The sequence below is a fragment of the Crotalus tigris genome, unplaced genomic scaffold (genome assembly GCF_016545835.1).
Source record: "Crotalus tigris isolate CLP2741 ecotype Arizona unplaced genomic scaffold, ASM1654583v1 scf7180000017622.5263843, whole genome shotgun sequence".
Classification (NCBI taxonomy): Eukaryota; Metazoa; Chordata; class Lepidosauria; order Squamata; family Viperidae; genus Crotalus; species Crotalus tigris.
The window spans coordinates 4,625,737-4,647,841 of NW_024096517.1; the positions used below are offsets into that span (position 1 = coordinate 4,625,737).

General features: G+C 41.5%; 1 protein-coding gene across 3 annotated transcripts in view; it reads left to right on the forward strand.

Moving 5' to 3' along the window:
- The first annotated feature begins 3,747 nt into the window (after window positions 1–3,747).
- CHM (CHM Rab escort protein) overlaps window positions 3,748–22,105 on the forward strand; it is a 54,184-nt gene continuing 35,826 nt past the window's right edge. Inside the window, exons 1-4 of one of the 3 annotated variants that reach the window (XR_005555223.1) lie at window positions 3,748–3,886; window positions 11,533–11,599; window positions 17,670–17,742; window positions 18,011–18,135. Coding sequence is in view for 2 of the 3 variants with exons in the window: in XM_039331753.1 (XP_039187687.1) it covers window positions 3,838–3,886; window positions 11,533–11,599; window positions 17,670–17,742; window positions 18,011–18,135 (314 nt within the window). In the remaining variant the exon portion in view is untranslated. The remainder of the gene's footprint in view (window positions 3,887–11,532; window positions 11,600–17,669; window positions 17,743–18,010; window positions 18,136–22,105) is intronic. The other 2 variants (XM_039331753.1, XM_039331745.1) reach the window with 2 other exon arrangements.

Below are 22,105 nucleotides of genomic sequence, written 5' to 3' on the forward strand. Positions count from 1 at the left end.
CACTTAACCAATGTCTCACTTAACAATGCAAATTTTGGGCTCAGTTTTGGTTATAAGTTGAGGACTACCTGCATTTAATCGTGGTAAATCATGGTTCAGGCTGAGAGGCGTTTGTGTTTCCAATAGAGGAGAATATCTGTCACTCTGCGTTGAACTGTGGAGTCCTGGATGCTCTCTCTGAAACTAGGTTGTTTTCTTGCAAATGTTTCACTACCCATTTTACGAGCTTTTTTTTGCCACCGTTGTGATGTGAATCACTGCAGTCGTTAAATTAATAACATTTAATTGTTAAGTGAGTCCGACATCCCCATTGACTTTACTTGTCCGGAAGTCACAAGAAGGGATCACATGACCCCGGATACTGCGACCATCGTAAATACGTGCCAAGTGTCCTAATTTTGATCACGTGACCCTGGGGATGCTGTAACGGTCGTAAATGTGAAAAACGGTCATAAGGCACATTTTCCAGTGCCGTTGTAACCTTGAACGGTCACTAAATCAACCATCGTACGTCAAGGACTCTCTGTACACGGTGTGATCCTCAACTCACCAACATGATTGAACCTGCCATAATATGTGCAGCGTATTTGTTGTTTTTGATAGCTGGGTTTACACCTTGTAGTGTGACTGAGGTGGCAATGTTAAGCTTCACCAAATCCAAATCTTACTTCCGAATAAATCATAGTCGATATGGTAAAATCCAGGTTTAACAGCCAAATAGGCAAAATAGGCAAATCTATGTTTGCCATGATTAGGGTGTAACGACAAATTTGACTCCTTCTTTTCCGAGAGGACAATAATGCCACTAGTTGTGGAATTACTGGCATAACTTTGCCCCTTTCTGAATGAGATGGAGACCAAAATACTTATTAGAGTGATGAAACTTCCTAAGGCTGAACGTTACTATTTCGATAGCAACGATACTAAACATTTATCAGTGGTTCAACTTAAACACACAACAAAAACACCCTTCCTGATTTCCTCGCTCCCTCCACAAAACTGTATTTTATGTAAAACAATTGCCATATAATAATGGAAAATTACTTTTAAAGAGAGAAGCATCTGAAAGTTACAGGGAGAAGAGTTTTTTTTTTTTTAAAAAAACAGAACCCTAAATCCAATTTTGCACGTCTTATTGTTGCACGTTGTTGATCACTCCGCACATACTAATTAACTGCACTTGTTTATTCGAAGGATATCCCTAGATTACAAATGCATCCAAAGGTGTATTGATAAAAGATAAAGATAGGAAAGAAAGCAACTGTAAGGTAATTGAATGAATGCAAAGGGCTACTCCCCCCCCCCATTGTAATCTTGCTCCTTCTTGTATAGGTTTAGGCTATTGTAATCCACACAGGAGCTTGTTCAGTGTAGTATAAGGAAAATTTTCACTCGTGTTTTTGAATATGCCGTCTAATTACAACGCTCGGCCTTTATGTTTGTTTCCAATGCATAGGATCTATTGGTAAAACGAATGTCATTTTGCGGTCGGTTATGCAGAAAATGTTTAATCCAGTGTTTGACTGACTCTGTTAAATCTTTTTTATTGAATGTGCTTATTCGTCCATGCAGAATTGAGTATGCTCCTTTTCTGTTACTATGACACTGCAATTAAATAGCTAAAGGGGTGGTGGTGGTGGGGAGACTGTAAGACATTTTTCTAATGGGCCATGCCATAGCTATAAAAGTTACTCATATCTGTGTTTTTCCACCCACCCTCCCTCATTCTTCTCCTCCTTGAGATTTTTATCCAGGGATGGGAGTGTGGGAAGCAAATATTCTGGCAAAGCAGTGTGAGAAGAAAAGTCTTCATCATGGTTCAGTCCAAGGCGGGGATAAACAACATGGCAACTGCTTTAGAAAGAAGGTTGTAGTTTATTGAAGAAGAGAGCCAGACAGGAAGATGGCTGTGGCAGAAAAAAAAGAAAAGGGCTGAGCACATGTAGGGAGTGGGTTTCCATACCCTCCAGAGCCCTCCGCCTCGAGCCGTTTCCTGTTCCTGCGGCACAAACCCCGTCCCAAGGCATGCAGATTCCAGGCGTCTTCGTCTTCCCAATCTCCTAGCTTCAACCTTCCTGACAGTCCACATCTGCATCTACACAGAGCTGGCCCCCGCCCGGGGGAAGGAGACCCGAGGCCACCAAGGAAAACTGGGCATGCCCCTCTGTCTCTTCAAGATCCTTTGAGGAAATATATTTTCCTCTCTTTCCAATATTTCCTTCTCTGGGGAGCTGACTTCCCACAGGAGGAAAAACACCAAATCCTGCAGAAAAGAAACTTGAGTGTCCCTTTAGCCAACCCGGCTGCTCCTGAAAACAGCTTTTTTCCAGCTCATTGAAGAATGACTTTCAGGATGAAATGAAATTGCCTTGATGGTAGTTTTATGGATAAATATAACGGGACCTAAGGAAAGTTGGTTGTTCTATCTAGAGAAATACTCAAAGAGTTGGAAGATTTGGAAGTCTTCTACTCTAGTAAAGGAGAATATTTGTAGGTCAGACTTGAAATGACGGATTGTTGGTGCTCTCTGTGCCTGGTTGTTTTCTTGCAGATGTTTCATGACCCAAACTAGGTAACATTATCATCACTAGCACTGATGATGTTACCTAGTTGGGTAATGAAATGTCTGCAAGAAAACAATCAAGCTCAGCACCTCTTCTTCCTCTCTCTCTGCCCACCTGGGTCCTCTGTAAGCTGGGACTTGCAGACTAGTGAAATAACCTTTCTTGTTGGTTGCATATTGGTTGTTCAACAAAAACTCATAACCTTTTTTTTATTTTTTTAGGAAGATGGCAGTTGCTCAAGGTAATCAAATGGGAATCACTATCACCACCCGTTTTTAGTCTCTTTTGCGGTGGTCATTAAAGTGAACAGAATAGTCTTCTTGGAGGTCTTCTAGTCCAGCCCCCTGCTCAAGCAGGAGATCCTATACTATCCAATCTAGCTTGCTTTGCACCATCGTAGTAATATGGGCTCTTTGGCCATCGTATAATTGGCTTGCTTTAAATATAAATTTACATTATAACTTATAAAACACACATTAAGGCAGAACCCTGAGCATTTGATAGCTTTGTACAATGTATGAGCTTCAGGTTAGACCAGGGGTCTTCAAACTTGGCCCTTTTATGACTTGTGGACTTCAAATCCCAGAATTTGAAATCCCCATGCCTGGCTGAGGACTTCAAATCCCCATGCCTGGCTGAGGAATTCTGGGAATTGAAATCCACAAGTCATAAAAGGGCCAAGTTTGAAGACCCCTGGGTTAGACTCTGAAGCTGTTTGCATGATGGATAAGGGGACAGGTTGATGGGCACATCTCTATGTAGTAGTTACACTCCTAGGAATTGTGGCTCCATAATCAGATTTAGAGGCTTACTCAAGTCTTGTTAGGTTGTCAAATCTGGACTAGCTGCCACCATTTGGGGTTGACAGAAAAGGCATTTCACAAACATGGCAAACAAAACAAGAGTTGGTTTGGTCTAGTCTAGTGCTTAAGGCACTGGGCTAGAAAAGGAGAGATGGTGGCTTCAAATCCTTCCTTAGCCATAAAAAGCTGGCTGGGATGATTTTGGGCCAGTCCCTCTCTCAGTCCAACCCACCTCCCAGGGTTGTTGTGGTGAGGAAAACAGGAGGAAGATGCGTTGGATACGTTTGCCGTGTTATTTGTAAAAAAATAATAAAAGGCAGAATAACACCGCGGGCGGCAAGTTCGAAAAACGAACTACACTCCCCACAATGCCCCGCGAAGAAGCTTCCGGCCGCCTCTCCGCTTCGACTCGCTTCCGCCAGCCGTCGGCCGAGGCGTCACGTGACCGCGGGCGAATTTCCCCTCCCAAGATGGCGGACCGCCTGCCTTCCGAGTTTGACGTGGTGGTCATAGGCACGGGTGAGGGACCTCGCGTGAATGTAACGTGCGAATGGCTGGCGGGGTAGGGAAGCGTGTCTGAGCCGAGAAGGCGATGCTGCCGAGGTTGGATCAGGGCGCGATTGGCCAGGATTTTGGACGTCAAGGGGAGAGAGAGAGAGAGGAAGCAGCTTTGGAAATGAACCCGCGTCCTTTCCTGGATCAGGTGCAACCCCTTGTAGAGGGTGGACTACAATTACCATCGTCCCCAGCCAGTCCAGGCCGGAAGGGGAGACGATGCCAGGCTAAGAGTGGTCGCTGCATCGTTGAGAGAAAAGGGGGCGGCGGGTGCTGGTGGATCTTGGGTTCATTATTATTGTTTTTTTGTAGATTTATGTGCTGCCTTTACTCGGTTCAGGCGTGTTCAATCTTTTGGCTTGCCTGGGACGAACAACACAATTATTATTTTTTTGTAGATTTATGTGCTGCCTTTACTCTAGGTCCAGGCGTGTTCAATCTTTTGGCTTGCCTGGGTCACGTTGAGGAGGAATTGTCTTGAGCCCTATATTGTGTGTGTGTATAATACGAAACAACAGAGTAGGAAGGGACCTTGGAGGTCATCTAGTCCAACCCCCTGCTCAAGCAGGAGACCCTATAGCATTCCAGACTAACGGTTGTCCAGTCTCTTCTTAAAAACCTCCAGTGATGGAGCGCCCACAACTTCTGGAGGCAAGTTGCTGCACTATAAATTATATAATATTGTTAAACGTTTATGATCTAGGTGCTTGTACTGTTCTACATTGCACCCTTTTCTTCTATTTTTTTTTTTTACAGCAGTCCAGGCTGAAAAAGGGTGACTTCAGTTCTAGTCTTTCGCTGTCAATGAACCACACTGATTTCTGTTTCTGACAAATGGCAGGCACATTTGAGAATCCCTTAGTAGCTGTCTTCCTAATGTTATTCTTATTAGGACAGTTCTAACTGTATCAGAATAGAAGCAGCTTCAATGAAATTTCTCTGTCTATCTCTGTGTCAACTCCTGGCAAGGGCCTGCAGGTTTCTGGACAAGAAGTGGTTTGCCATTGCCTCCTTCCTAGGGCTGAGAGAGAGGGACTGGTCCAAGGTCACCCAGCTGGTTTCATGTCTGAGGCATGTGTCTAAGAACTCATAATGGTGTCTTTTAACCACAGCACCAAGTTGCCTTTCCAGTGGAAATGGCTTGCCTTTTTTCATTGCTGTTGGCTGTGCTGGGAAAGAGAGAGAGAGAGACAGAGACAGACAGACAGACCCAACTGGCTTGTGTCTAAGGCAGGATTAGAATTCATGGTCTCTGGATTATTAGTTTGTTAATTTACCACTACACCAAACAGGCCCTCCAAGAGAAGTGGTTTGCCATAGCCTTCATCCATTTCCATTGCTTTCCTGGAGCTGAGATGGAGAGACTGGTCCAAAGTTCGTCAATAGGCGTCATGTCTATGGCAGGACTAGAACTTATGGTCTCTTTAACTCAGAGGTCTTCAAACTTGGCCCTTTTATGACTCATGGACTTCAACTCCCAGAATTCCTCAGCCAGGCATGCCTGGCTGAGAGATTCTGGGAGTTGAAGTCCATGAGTCACAAAAGGGCCAAGTTTGAAGAGCCCTGCTTTAACTGTTGTACCAAACTGGCTCTCCTTGCTTTCAAGTCAGTCTTGACCTCTGGTGACTGGCTGGAGTAGTCTCCGCAGTTTTCTTGATAACTTTTTTGGAAGTGTTTTGCTATCGTCTTCTAGAGGTGACCGGCTCAAAGTCACCCAACTGGATTTGCGCCCAAGGCAAGACTAGAACTCAAGGTCTTCTGGTTTCTAGCCTGGGACCATAACTACCATATCAAACTGGCTATCTTAGGCAAAAGAAACCTCGGGATAGGTGACTGGGTTTGTGTTTGCTGAGGGGAGTAATAGAGTTAATCTTTTGGGTATTTACTGGGTCCTAATGAAAAATCGGATGGGTGTATTGGATGGATCATACAAAACCTCACACAATTCAGAGTCCTCAGTTGTCTTGTCAGTTTCTGGAAAATATGCCTTTTCTTTCTGTAACTGCATTTAGTTCATTTGCTCTAATTACTTTTCATGTTGGGTCTGAAAGTACTACAGATAAAAATTCCTTTGACTTTTGTTTTAACATAGTTAATATGGATGACAAATGTTTTCAGGATTTCAAGCCAGGTTACAATGAATCCGTAACATTCATGCAGTAAAGTGAAATAAAGCTGTTTTAAAAATAAAATAAATTATTTGCAATTCCAATTATTTATCTGTCCTCACATTTTTTTAAAAAAAAATTGGATCTCTACTTTGTAGAGTACTGAGCACATAGTTCTTTGCAGACATTAACAGAACCCAGGCATATCATCCAGATGAATAATGCTATTATCAGTAGCTACCTATAGAAAAGCTCTGGGTAAAGAGTGCCTGACAAAGACTGTCTAACACATTAACCTATGGTTTGTTTAACCAAATGTTATTGAGTAAACCACGCTTGCCTGAGGTTATGCAGTATGCTTCACTAAAACCAACTAAAAAACATTTTGGGTTTACATGCTTTGTGAATACAGATAATTACAGTTCATTCAAACTTTAGTAAATCATGAGTTAAACTGGGATGTTTTGTTCACTGTTCCCTCTGTCTGTCTGTCTGTCTATCCATCCATTCCTAGGAATTTATTCTTCCCTTTCCCCCCCTTTTCTTTATGTACTTGGTTATTTCTGAAGTGCTAGTGCTGATTTACATATCTATTTTCACTGCATGACTAATAAAAATGAGAAATCTGTAGGATCTGTCATACATGAACATTATTCAGTCAGGATCAGAAAAAGGAAAGGAGGCGAGATTGTTGTGCAGGAATACAAGCTAATTTGAGGGCTAATCCACATAGAGCTCCATTTCCATCTGTCCTGTTTGCCATTGTTCGTTCCCTAGAGACTAAAATGAATGATCTGAAACTTGAGCTGGCCACAAACAAGGAGTATATATATCGGAGGTGGTGACCCTTTGAGAGCTGTATGCAACAAAATTTCATTTTGATGTATGCTGATTGGTGTACATTCAAAGTGACAATAAAGTTGTTATTATTATATTGCCATCGTAAAAGTACCATGAACGACTGTCATGGGGTTCATACATTGTTTTCTTTAACTATTGTTTCTTTAGTCTCAATTGGCTGGGTTTATGTGTATAAACCATGATAACTAATGCTTTAAGTAAGATGCAATAAGAAATACATACTGTGGTTTAACCCAATATATATGTATATTGGTGTGTGTGTGTGTGTGTGTGTGTGTGTGTGTATATATATATATATATATATATATATATATATATATATATACCCAGCCTATATGATTGTTTGTATGTATATTCAGTATGTCTTAAACAATGGCCAAAGTATGCCAAATATATTTAAATTGTGCCAATTTATGGTGATGGTCTTTTTTTAATGAAGGCCAGTTTATGATTATGTTTTTGAGGCTGTAATGGAGAGCTGGTTCACACAGTCTTCTAGACCAGGGGTCTTCAAACTTGGCCCTTTTATGACTTGTGGACTTCAACTCCCAGAATTCCTCAGCCAGGCATTGGTACTCATTGCCCCGCCCAGAACCGATTAACAAGGAGTACTGAGGTACCATTATAAATCTCAGAGCCAGACAATGTTGTTTTGAAATACCATGGACTTGGGATTGGGACCAAATTTGATTCTGTATTTTCATCACAGTATACCTCACTTTCTTCATCCTAACTGGGATATCATTGTGCTACTTAGCTGTTGTTTAACTTATAACCTGTACTTTGTTCCCACCTGAAAGGTGTTTGTGGTTTCTGACTGTATGTCAGGCACAGTCTCTTCTCTCTGTTTTCCCCCTCTAAAAAGTAGTTTTATATATTAAAAAAAAAAAACCCAAAGCTCAGCCACTGTAAATTTTCTGGTTCCATGCAATTTTTCCCTTCTTTCTCTTTCTGATCCTCGCTAGTTATAAATAACACATGAAATGACTTTCAAGGTAGAAGGCAGGAATCCATTTTGAAATATTCTATAAAATAAAGCGTGATTTATAGCTCCCTGTGATTTTGGCTGAAAGCGTTTGGGCTTCGCCCAGTCATCAGAGTCCTGTCAGAGGAAGCTGTTATTTATTGGTCGATATGCCAGGAATGGTGGTGGTGGTACTTTATGTTTATCTTATGTAAGTATAATGTTAAGAAAAATCAATTCCAAATACTAATACAATTTTTAAAATGTATCATGGCACACTAGCCAAATATTAGAGGCCCTGGAGCATCAGGAAAGCTGGTTTTTAACCCTCTGCCTAGTTTAATTGCTTTGAATGTTTTGAGGTGTAATCTTTTGCCAGTTCTTTGATATTTTATGTTCCAGTGTTTAATACTAAATTGGGCCTTTATTGAATTATGAATTAAACGCTGATCATTTTCAGGAGTTTTCTAGCCAGTGACTAAATCTGGACAAAAGCCCTGTGCCCAGCAGCTGTTACAGTACTCTCTCTGCATTGTTTTGATAGCATTGCCCCAGGATGTAACATTCACACCTTTTCTTGGTGTTAACATTCACAACAGAAAGCCCATTGCAGTTTCTTCTTGTAGTGTAAAATAACAATATTTAGGATTCCCTGGGGCAGCAGTATGACATGGACTCGAGTCTGGGGCGTTGCATGTAATCTTTTTCAGCAAAAGAAGATTTCTAGCACAAGGTGGACACCAGTCCTGTCCTGACAACGTGCCCATAAGATACTGTAGAACAGGGGTCTCCAACTTCGACTGCTTTAAGACTTGTGGACTTCAACTCCCAGAATTCCCCACAAAATATGCTGGCTGAGGAATTCTGGGAGTTGAAGTCCACAAGTCTTAAAGTTCCGAAAGTTGGAGACCTCTGTTGTACTATAGGACTAAAATGCATTTAGTGGAGGTGGAATTCCAGCACCTTGGATAGTTCCATGCATGCAACTTCCTGCTGCTATTCAGGCTTGGTTGGGAATTAAAACTTTCCTACAACATCTCCAAGCGTCCAGTAGATTTCCTTTGGCATTTTAATCAGCAATCTTTATTTTTGCAATAAATATAACACACAACAGCCACTTTATAAACCACTTTCAGGCTTTTGTGATAAGCCGGTTATAGTAGGGGAGAATATAGCATGTCGCCCATCCCTTCTTTCCGTTTGCACATCACACTGGATAACAAATTTGATTTAACTATAGGCAATTGAATAACCACAATGTCTGCGACTCCCCAAACATTAAGCAATGGGTATAAGTTGTCCAGAAGCTTTTCTGTGTAGACTTTTTTTAATGTGAGGATAAATGCTATTTTTGACAATGTAAACACATTTGGAGTTTGGAGGGTTTTCGTTGGTATCCTCACAAGAAGATGTATCCATCTGCAAAGAAGATACTAAAAAAATAAAAATAAACTGGTCCTTGATTCCTTTGTAGTCTGCAAGGGTGCTTTCTAGCACCCTCCCAATTTCTCTTGGTCATTTTTGACAGGTGAGTTAAGTAGACACTCAAACACGCAAGTTGTTAGCTGCAACCACGCATGTACATTCATTTCACTTTATAGCAGATTCAGTCTTCATTCAAGTTGAATGAAGGGGACTTGGTGCCTATGTTTGCACATTGGTCTTACTCATAGGTCGTTTGCTTGTGATTTGTTGATGTAGCTACCTTTGGCTGAGTTTGCACAGCATCCTAAACCAGTGGTTCTCAACCTTTTCTTCACCATGGACCCCCTTTATATAGCTTTTGTGGTCACGGACCATGACCGCAGACCCCAAGACTTAAGATTTAAATCATACCATTTTTTTTCTAGCCTTCACAGACCTCCTGTAATGACAATGTGCCCCCTCAGGGGTCCACGGACCACCAGTTGAGAACCACTGTCCTAAACCAGAATTCAGAGCATACAAACCACAATGGTTGTGTACCAAACTTCCTTCCTTGAATCATTTGGAAGTACTAATACTACTGTAAAATGTCAGAAGATGTATGGATCCAGTGACGTCATATCTATGTCCAATGTGTTTTTAATTTTGTATTAATAAAAATGTATATAAAAAAATTAAAAAAAAAGAAAAGAATCATTTGGAAGTAATCCAAGGAAATCCTTTATAATCGACTGAAAATAGTGTGATTCCTAGTGGTTTCATTTTTCTGCAATCTGCTGCCTTCCAGCTATATTGAGGAAGGCTAGGTTAGCAAAAGCAGGTTCTTCAGTAGCCAAGATATACTTTTGAATAGATTTTTATGCAGTTTTGTAAATATAGATCGCTCAGTTTTGGAGCTCACACATATTGAACTAGATAACTGGTTCCTCTCTCTTACTATTTAGGTTCTATCACTCTCTCTCTTCTGCCTCTCTCTTTCTCCCAGTAATTTATTTATACTAAGGCTGGTAATCTTTGAAATTCTAGTTACAAACTACCTTCTACAACTTGATGTCTATCTGCCTCTGATCAATGTCTTTTTTTTTTTTTTTTTACTGTGAAGCACTTTCCTTTTATTGCCTCCAGCAGTATCCCTTATGCTGCTTTTTATTGCTTCAGGTGATATTTTAGATGTTGAATTCTAATGTATGAGTCATTTGAAGTTGTAGCCTCTCCCAGGTAAAAGGATTAAGGACAGCTTACTGCCATTTAGTTGATCAGAATCCCAGTTTGTTAAAACAAAGCTGGCAAGGTTTTAGGCTTGCAGATCTGCTTTTTTATTTATTTGCTATTGATGGATCTATCGATTGATTTTTTTTTTAAATTTTGGCATATATATATTTGCCCTTCAAAATGTATAACACTAATATACCCTAAGCCCATCTTCTAAAGCAGTATTTCTCAGCCTTGGTTATTTTAAGACAGGTGGAATTTAACTCCCACAATTCCCCAGCCAGCCCGGGAATGCTGGCTGTGGAATTCTGGGACTTCAAGTCCACACATCTTAAAATGGCTAATATTGAGAAACACTGATTTAGATCAAAGCTCCTAATAATGATACTGAGAAAGGACAGGAATCAATACCCAAATTACGATTCACTTATCTGTTACACCTCCATTTTGAGATATAAAAATGAATACTCAGACATGAGAAACTCAAATCAGGAATTCTAGCAGTCTGATGAGAGAGAAATCCTACATGTCTGAGCAAGATCAAGGAAGTAAGAACTGCACAGATTCCTTTTAGGGATTTGATATCCTATTTGATAGGATTTTGGAAAGGAATCTGTCATAGAAAGTAACAGAAGGGAGAATAGACGTAACTAATCTGGACAGAAATCTACCTCTGTTAGTGTCAGAGAATGCAGGATGTGAGCAGGCTGAGCTGGAGGGAGGGATCAAACATGTCATAAGTCACGAATCCCTGAGTGCCCACAAGAGATCTAAGACCAGCCCTCTTTGAATGCTTCTCTTATCTCCCGCTCTGTTCCCTTAACGGCCAGTTGGTCAGATTCTTGTAGAGAACTTAAGCTTGCAATAAAACTTTATACTCATTTGAACGGCCTGACTCTCCTAATTTTCCTGGTGCTTGACATCAAAGCATAAAATAATGCTCACTTTTTTTTTTTGGAAAACGGTCTTTCTTCAAAATGCATGGATCTTTACAATGTTTCATCATAACCGATTTAATTGAAACCTTGTCTCTTTTATAGGCTTACCTGAGTCTATCATTGCAGCAGCCTGCGCAAGGAGCGGCCAGCGGGTTCTTCACGTGGATTCGTAAGTCCTTCCATCAGTGTACATTGTAGCTCTCGGTCAGTGTTTCCCAAGCTTGGGAACTTTACGATGCGTGGATTTTAACTCCCGGAAGTTGAAGTTTTAAGTCGAAACTTCTTAAAGTTTCTCAAGCTTGGGAAATGCTTTTATAGGTCCTAACAGCCAATGACACCAGACAAAAGGCTGGCTTAATGGAGGAGGTCCTGACTTGATTCCTCGAAGAAAAGAAAAGAAAAGAAAAGAAAGAAAGAAAGAAAGAAAGAAGGAAGGAAGGAAGGAAGGAAGGAAGGAAGGAAGGAGAGGGAGGGAGGGAGGAAGGAAGGAAGGAAGGAAAGAAGGAAGGAAAGAAAGAAAGAAAGAAAGAAAGAAAGAAAGAAAGAAAGAAAGAAAGAAAGAAAGAAAGAAAGAAAGAAAGAAAAAGAAAGAAAGAACATTGAAACATTGAAAGCCAAGTTACAGATCACAACTTCATCTTATCGGGTCAGAACAAGCTAGAATGACCCTTTGGCGTGGTAGATTAAATGATCCACAGAAAGAGCGTTTTGTGGTTTGTTCCATCTTTTCTGCTGGCCTAAGAAGCAGGCCGGAACAACTGAAGGGTGTCTGCCAGCAACCTTCTCATTCGCAGCAAATCATCACATAGGCAGGAGTTTCACAAATGCAGTCGTTTTCAGGGATCATCGAACCAACCTAAATTTTGCGTTGTAACTTAGGCAAATGTAATACAGTACATGCTAGATGTACTAACAAACCACCACAACATGTTCACTATCTGTTTGTGGTCCTGTTACCGCTGAAAGTCCATCTGATTTAGTGGTTGAACTACAAGCAGGGAAGTTCTAGTTCCAGTCCCTGCCTCCATCACAGCAGCTTCCTAGATGACCAGTAACACTCTGTCATCAGCTAGCACTGATGATGCCATCTAGTAGGGTAAAGAAACGTCTACAAGAAAACCACTCAGCTCAGAGAGCACCAAGGACCCCACAGTTCAACGGTGAGCTACAGATATTCTCTTCTGTCGGAACCATCTCTCATCCCAACCTACTTGATAGGATTATTTCTAGGGAGCAAAAATGGAGGGAGGGGGATGGACAGTGTCATGGATTCCTGAATGAAAAGGGGGATAAAAAAAAATCTATCCAATAAATGTAAATTATTTTATCACATGAAATAGCATATGAGATATTGCATAACTGTGCTCAGGGCTGATGCTAAGGCAATGCCAACCATAATATTGGGAACAGGCCAAACCAACAAACATCTAGAAACCATGATGGCTAGGTTCGTACAGCGTGGCACACCCAAAGTGAGCAAACTCCATGATGTTTTTATGCGATCAATCCAGCCAATGTGTGCTTTTAAATTATGATGCTGCCCTTACCCATTGACTTCCACCCTGAGTCCATAGGCTTTTCATGTAAAACCCGTATATGAATGGGTTTGTCGATTCTTCAACAAAAATACAGCTTTCTTGCTTCATTTGTATCTTCTGGGGGTTGAGATGTCTGGAGAATATAACTCTCTGAAAACTATTCCAAATCTCTTCTTATATTAACCAGGGTGGATTTTGATGGGGTCCAGTAGCAGGAAAGGAGATAACAATTGGATGTTAACACTCTCCATTATTGCAAAACTAATAATTTGTTGATTTGACAGCTCTGTACATATGTTTCTAAACTTGAGGGGGGGGGGAAGTATAATTCCTAACACTTTTTTTTCCAGGCTTAGAAAGAAAAAGTGTTAAGCATTAAATGGCGTTAAGCAACATCTTAACAGTTCACTTTTCTGTGTTAACAGATTTATCTGCAATATTTATATAAAGGTTGCTCACTCCCTTATTCCCCTGTTATAACAGTTATACATATAAGCTCAATGAGAAAAAAAAAGTTCTTGTTTTCATTTAACCCACAAGGCCGCGGTTGTTCCTTCTCCAAGCATTTCCAGAGTCAGAATTAATCCCTCTCCCCTTTCAGAAACACAACTCCAAGAGAAGTGAATGCAGCTAAAAGTTAGTTAAAAAGGTAGCAACTGCTATCCGATTTACTTCTCAAAATTACAAGTCCATCAATTTTGCATGGTTTTCTTAGGCAAGTATCATATGAGATGGAAAATCGGAATATTGGCCAACCTTAAAAATCTGGTTTTCTCAGTTGCAATGTATGGCTGTGAAAGTTGGACCGTAACAAAGGCTGAGCGCCAAAGAATTGGGGCCTTTGAACTATGGTGCTGGAGAAGACTCCTGTGAGTCCCCTGGACTGCAAGGCGATCAAACCGGTCAGTCCTGGAGGAGATCAACCCTGATTGCTCTTTAGAAGGCCAGATCTTGAAGTTGAAACTCAAGTTCTTTGGCCACCTAATGAGAAGGAAGGACTCACTGGAGAAGAGCCTGATGCTGGGAAAGATGGAGGGCAAGAGAAGAAGAGGACAACAGAGAATGTGGCTGGATGGAATCACGGAAGCAGGAGGCGTGAGCTTAAATGGGCTCCAGAAGATGGTAGAGGACAGGAAGACCTGGAGGAACGTTGTCCTTGGGCTCGCGATTGGTCGGACACGACTTAGCAACTAACAACGACAAAAAAATCTGCTGTTTATTCATGCTGGGTAAACTTTAGGTAGTCCTTGACTTAAGATCACAATTGGGTCCAAAATTTCTGCTGCTCAGTGAGACATTTATTAAGTGACTTTTGCCCCATTTTACGACCTATCCTGCCACAGTTGTTAAGCGAATCACTGCAGCTGTTCAGCTAGTAACACGGTTGTTAAGTGACTCTGGCTTCCCCATTGACTTTACTCGTCAGAAGGTCGCAAAAAGAGGATCACGTGACTCTTGAACACTGCAACTGTCATAAGTGCAGACCAGTTGCCAAGCCTTGACATTTTGATCACGTGACCATAGGGATAACGGTCACAAGGGTGAAAAACGGTCATAGGTGGCTTTTTTCAGTACCCTTGTAACTTTGAACGGTCACTAAATGAACGGTTGTAAGCTGAGGCCTACCTGTACTTCTTGAAGGAAAACCTATGTGGCTGGGGGGAAGAAACGGAAAGTCGGAGGAAAGTTTTGATCTACTTTTGGCTGCCAATGCTGCTTGGATTCATTACCCTGAGTGTGCCTTATCACTTTTAATCTCCCCCCCCCCTGTTTTGTGTTTATCATAATCTGCCACTTAGGTGATGATGGTGGATGGTCTGAAGTGAACCATTATAAACCACTGTTGATTTATAAACACTGTCCGAGCGTCTCCTTCTCCGGACCGCTAATCATATTCAAAATAGTCACTTCCATTGCAGCCCGATCATAAATTCCTATAATCGTGTTTTAAAACCAAAGTTAGCTTCTGCCAAATCGTAATTGAAGGAGGCTTTCTTTAGCTATCTGTCTCAATAAAACGTTGAAAATATATATATATATATATATATATATATATATATATATATATATATATATATATATATATATATATCCCGTTGGTTCTTTTTCAGAGAGCTACATGTGCTGTAGGTATTAATGAGCTGTTGACATGTGAAATTTCAAGGATGGATGCTAAGTGATTTAGAAAAGTCATTTGCAATTCAGAATACGCCGCTTGGCATTGAGTTTAAACTTGAAGTTGCAAAAGTTTGAATGGAAATTTCGTTGGTGGAAGCAAATTGTGTATGCATGAAGGTTTTCTTCCCCCGTCACCTCTCTCCTGTCTTTGCAGAAATTCTTTTTTTTTTGATGGGACACTGCCCTGGCTTATCTGTAGGTTAGCTTGCGTTGAGGGCAGGAAAAAAGAAAACGGGAGAGCAATTAATTTCTTTAGCTTCCCCAACTTCTATTTTAGCAATAAAATTAGGTTTGTTCTTCAATAGTTTGTCAACCAGGCATCATTTTTCAATCGATTTTCAGTTAATTGATCAAAGCTCAGGCACTTCAGAGAACTTGGTAGAGCTATAATGGAAGTATTATTGGTAAGGCTTAAGCAGAACTTAGCTGGTTATTATGGAAGGAGAAATTTGGTTTGGTTTTTAATCTATCTTGTTCCTATTGAAGTAAGGCATTGCAGTTAGCGATTGGGAATGAATGGCTCATTTCCTGTATTATGCTAAGCCATTTAATCATTGTTTACGAAATAAATGTGGATGGATTTGCCTGACATGGCTTGTTAAAAGCAGAAATCTTTTATATCTTGGAATTATCTCTGCCTCCACCCAATGAATTTGGATTGGGATCCAAATGGTCAATAAAGCCATGCCATTACAGTAAGGGCATTGAAATTATTTTTTTTTTTTCTTCTCATCCCTGTCTCCTCCCTACCAAAGCCCTGATCATCTCGGGGCACATTCTGGAGGAATTTGTTGTCAGGATCAGAAACTAACTGGAAGGGAACGTGTCCCCTTACTTGATATTTCTCCACACTTCTATTCTGCCTGCACGTGAAAATGTTTGAACTCCCCATACTGCGTTTGATAATAGTAGCCTTGGTGTAAACTGTTGCTGTACGGTTTTAGAACTGTACAGGAAATACTCGAAAACCAACCCACAAGCTCCGAGAACGAACCTTCTCCTTCGTTGACCAACGCATTTCGCTGTCACCAAATGCGACAGTCTTGTCCTTAGTGGATCCAGTCACCCCGTGATAATGAAGCACTCGTAATTTTCAAATTAAAACCTGATCCAATTGGCCAATCTTGCATTTCTGAAAGCCAGAAAGGAATCAGGGTGGGGTGGGGTGGGAGGGGAGAAGCAAAATGCCTGATTCTCATACCTTTGGGATGAGGTTACAGCAGGGGTGTCAATCTCAATTTCATTGAGGGCCGCATCAACATTGAGGTTGACCTCAGGGGGCCGGATGGGTGTGGACAGGGCGGGTGCGGCCTATTGGGTGGGCGTGGCCAGCTCTACATCGTTCGCGTCAACGGTGCCTGTGGGGGCCTGGCCAGGAGTGGGACAGATCTGAGGGTCTCTGGCAGAAGGGGGTGGGACCAGGGCACGCACCAAGGCATGGTCCACTGGAGGAGCCTCCCTGTTCCTCTCAGGCCATGCAGGGCGGGGGGGCCTTATGAAGCTAAGACTGAATGCGTTTCAGCATAGATGGCCACCACAAAATTGTACATTGGCTCCCAGCTGGCCTGGGCCTGGGCCAAGGCAGCGGGGGCCGTTCCCTCACTGTTTCCAGGATGGCTTCGCGGGCCACATGAAACCACTTCGCGGGCCGCATCCGGTCCCCAGGCCTTGCGTTTGACCTGTCTGAGTTAGAGGGTTGGTGATGAGCAAAACTAACCCTGTACTAGCAGCTTCATCAAGACAATTAGTTGGAACTTCTAGGATTTGATACAGATTGCTTTTAACGCGGAGGCAGGAGGACGTTGGCTAGTTAAGAGAGAACTCAATTCGGATGACAGCCGGACCCTCCTCCTCTTCCCCTTCCTTCTCCCTCCAGGAAGAGATCAAATAGAGGAAGACACATGCAAGCAGGTCTCTGGAGAAATCACCAGGCATCAGCTTTTTCTCAGCCTTTGATTCATTTTGCCTCCCAGGGCGGCCGCCGTATTGAAGGAGACGGCTTCCCTAACTGACATTCAGGGCAAAAAATACCCGGCAAAAATTTCCCTCTGCAAATTCTGCTCTTGCATTTGTGTCAGCGACACTTTGTAAAAAGCCTGACATTTATGAAGATCTCCTTTGGCTCTGAAACCCGAAGCTTGGTGGAGATCTATTGCTGAAGGCGATAAGCAGGAGCCTCCTCAACCTTGATGAGTTTTGGAATGTGGTCAGGATGATAACCAGAAGCCCGACAAACAAATACGTATGATCTACGATCCTGAGCAATCAAAACTTTGGTCGGTGGATGCAGGGCACGCCTACAAAAAATTATGTTCTACTTTTAAATGCAAAAGGGAAGAGGGATTTTTTGCTTATTGGAATCGGTTTGTATACTTGTTATTCTCTTTATTCATAGAGGCCCGTGAAAGTCTCCTTTCTGGGGCACTTTTCTCTGTCGATAATAGCAGAATCCTTGCAATAAGGAAATGGCTGATTTTTTCTCTTCTTCTCCTCTTCCTTTCCTTCTCCCCTCTGTTGCTACAGGAGAAATTACTATGGAGGAAACTGGGCCAGTTTTAGCTTCTCGGGATTATTGTCCTGGATAAAAGAAAACCAAGTAAGGAGCAGCGTTATTGTTTTATCTCAAACAACTAATTTTTTTGTTGAAGGATTAGTTTTAATTTAAATATAAGTCTTCCAGGCCTGTCTTCCCTTTTTGGGAGCCGGAGTTGAGAATTCTTACATAGGTGGGGGAGATAAGGCGACACGTTCTGTTCCCACCTCCTAATTTGAAATGATTACAAAATATTACCGTGCTATTTGGTTCCCCCCCCTCCTGTCTTTTCTAATATAAACTTTATTTTCTTTGTTCCTATCATTACAAGGAGCAGGCTGATCCATGTGAAGAAAGTACAACTTGGCAAGAACTAATTCTTGAAAATGAGGAAGCAATTCCTCTTAACAAGGAAGATCAAACTATCCAGAATGTAGATTATTTCTGCTACGTTAGGTGAGTACAAGGTGGTATGGATACAATTTAATAGATGTGTTTGCATATTCTACTAAGTCCTGTTTTTAAACTATGAATTATTCAATTAGCCACAATTTAGTGGGTGGAGGGTCCCAGATTGATATAATCCAGTGTGTAACTTCAATCCTGGTGGTAATTTGGAAGGGGATAACGAAAAGTAAAATCCTCAACCTTGTAGAGGAGATGTTTGGAGCTGCTTCCCACTTCAAGGATTATGAAAGTCTAAGTCTTCAGAAATCTAACCCATCCTTCTCTGTACTAAACTTGAAAACTTGTGATGAAAAAAAAATTGTCTACTTACTGAAACCATCCTACCCTATTAATGCAGCAGTTTCACTCTCATTATAAGATGTCATGAGTCTTCCTGTGTGGCTTGTGGAAATACACAGATATATTTTGGGCAATGGGAAATAGCTGTGCTTTCATGTATTATAAAACAGGGGTCTTCAAACTTGGCCCTTTTGTGACTTGTGGACCTCAACATGTCTGCCTGAGGAATTTTGGGAGTTGAAGTCCACAAATCATAAAAGGGCCAAGTTTGAAGACCCCTGTTACAAAAAGCTTGACCAAGCTTCCTTGATTTGAGCATAATTGGGAAAAACAAATTGTCCTTAAACATGGAGAATAGTAGCCATATTCTCAACGAACATTTTATCTGTTTCTAACCCACTCACGTCTGTAGCTTTTGATAGCCAAAGCTTTTGATAGCCAACCCCCTTGGGTATCTTATTTATTTATAGCTTATTCAGTGTATATCCTACTTTTTGTTTTTCAGTATAAACAATTTATTTGTTGTTGTTAGTTGTGAAGTCGTGTCCGACCCATCGCGATCCCAAGGACAACATTCCTCCAGGCCTTCCTGTCCTCTACCATCTTCTGGAGTCCATTTAAGCTCACGCCTACTGCTTCAGTGACTCCATCCAGCCATCTCACTCTCTGTCGTCCCCTTCTTCTCTTGCCCTCCATCTTTCCCAGCATTAGGCCCTTCTCCAGGGAGTCCTTCCTTCTCATTAGGTGGCCAAAGTATTTGAGTTTCAACTTCAAGATCTGGCCTTCTAAAGAGCAGTCAGGGTTGATCTCCTCTAGGACTGACCGGTTTGATCGCCTTGCAGTCCAGGGGACTCGCAGGAGTCTTCTCCAGCACCATAGTTCAAAAGCCTCAATTCTTTGGCGCTCAGCCTTTCTTATGGTCCAACTTTCACAACCATACATTGCAGAATAAATATTTCCTTTTGTCTATTAATTGGTTTCATCAGGTGACCGGAATTATGATGAACGATAGATATATCATATCTTAATGATTTATGAAGTATTATGAATAAAGAAGAAGAAGAATTGCTTGTTGCTTTCTTCTCAGTCTATAACATTTATTAACTTCTATCGTTTCCGGTCTCCTTTTTCTCCGTATTAAACAGCTCCAAACATTTGCAACTCTTTCCTATAAGGGAGTGAGTTGCTCCCAACCCTTGACTATTTTGGGGTGGTAGTGGTTTACATCTTTTCTTTTGCTTGCAGCTCTTGATCGGTTATTGCATCTGCACCAGCTCTTTGCTTTGGATATTTTTTTTTAAAGTGAGCCCATTTAAAAAAGAAAAGCTGTTTAAACCCAAACCCAAATCCTTGCATGTGATTTAATGCTCCAGGAACAGTTGATCGACACCTGTGCTTCAGGGTCCTTTTTTAAACCCTTTTTAACCCCCTTCTTTAACTTGCCTGAACTCCTATGAAGTTGCCATTAAACATTAATTTTGAAAGAATAAAACAGCTGGGTAGCAGCGGCAATAGAACATACAAAGCTGAACTGGAGCGGGCCGCCAAATAAAGTGCATCCATCAAAGGAAGAGAATACCATTTCTGCAACTAGTGGGAGAGAGAAAAGGAATTATATATATATATATATATAAAAAGGGAAGCGACTGAAAAATAAATAGTGAACACCTGTGCTGCATAAATTAACCAGCTGGTTAGCAGTTTTTCTTTTGACCTATCGGAAGGGTGACTATGGCGAAGCATTAATAAGACACATTGGCTTTGAGAGATTCCTTTGTTGGTACCATTAATTAATGAATGAGGCTAGATAATGTTCAGAATTTACACCACAATTGGTGCTGCAGATGTATCCCTTTTTGGGAGATAGTGTTACCGAAAAAGGAGCGAGCGGTGGGATATTCCCCCCCCCACCCCCCCCAGACCTGTACAAAGATTTAAATGTGAACATTTTTTTCCCCTGCTTCAGTTTTTATTGCCGCATCTATTCTGTTTGAAAATGATGTTCTTAGGTGAAAAATATCCGGGACGGTGATTATAAATTTCAGATTTGCGCTCTAGATTTCAAGGGAGCAGTTGCTTTTTAATTCATTGTTGTTGTTGCGGGACTATGAGATGGAGGTTTCTGTTTAGTTGGAGGCTGGCAGGGAGCGATTTTTTTCAGCTCTCTGCAGACAAAGTTGATTGGATTGACTCCATTTGGAACCCACCGGCAAGTTAGTCCTCGGCTTGCGACCGCAACGGAGCCCGAAAATTTATGTCGCTAAGTGAGACGTCCAGTGAGTTTTGCCCCATTTTTACAACCTTTCTTGCCACAGTTGTTGAGTGAATCACGGCAGTTGTTAAAATAGTCGCATGGTTGTTCAGTGAATCTGACCTCCCCCTTGACTTTGCACGTTGGAAGGTCATAAAGGTGGATCACATGATCCCAGGACACTGCAAGGGTCATAAAATATGAATCGGTTGCCAAGTGTCTGAATTTTGATCACATGATCATGGGGATGCTGCAGTTGTCATTTGTGTGAAAAACGGTCATAAGTCACAAGCACCTGCAACATAACACCCCAGACTTAACAATTGTCGATAAGAAAGACAAAAAAGTTTGGATAGCAGACGTGGCAGTGCCTGGAGAAGATCACAAAATACAAAGACATAGAAATAGAAAGACTGTGGCAGAAGCAAACAAGGGTAGTACCAGTAGTGATAGGGGCCTTGGGTGCAATCCCAAAACAACTGGAGCACCATTTCAACACCATCATCGGCACTGACAAATTCGCCATTAGTCAATTGCAAAAGGCGGCCTTACTAGGAATTGCTTCCATCCTGCAACAATATCTGTAATACCATCAAACATCTACATCTGCCTGTCCCAGGTCCTTGGTAAGAACTCGATAGGTAGACAAAAATGCCAAATCCAGTCTGAACCTCTGGCTGACTGTGTGGTGATCAAAAATAATAATTATTATTATTATTATTATAATAAAGTTGGAAGGGATCTTGGAGGTCATCTAGTCCTGGTCAGGCAGGAAGCACTATACCATTTTGGACAAATGGCTGTCCAGTCTCTTCTTAAAAACGGCCAGTGTTGTATTTGTCTTACTCCGGTACATTTGATAGCAGAGTCCACAGGGGCAGATGTTTAAAAGAAAGAATTTTTAATCCATTTAAAATAAATAGAAATGTTGTAACTGAACGGCCACTAAATGAACTGTTGTAAGTCGAGGACTACCTGTGCTGTGCCTACACACACATACAAACTTGGGAGGTGGGAGGAGAATTACAATCCTGTCCCAATTCAGGTATAAAATGCCTCTGCCCATTTTTTATCACCGTTCATCTACTGCAGGGATAGTCAACCTTGGCTCTTTTATGACTCGTGGTCAACCTTGGCTCTTTTATGACTCGTGGACTTCAACTCCCAGAATTCCTGAGCCAGCAAAGCTCAGAGGTTTCTGAGCTGTGCTGGCTCAGGAATTCTGGGAGTTGAAGTCCACGAGTCATAAAAGAGCCAAGGTTGACTACCCCGATCTACTGTATCTTTTGCCACAGTTCAGGATGTGGTTTTCTATAGTAGCATCCAGGTTTCAATTTCAGATTATTATAACTCCAGTGAAAATTGATCAAAACAAAAAGGCGTAGCTCTCGTGGTCCCACAGGTGCTTTTCAAAAGGCAACTGGACTT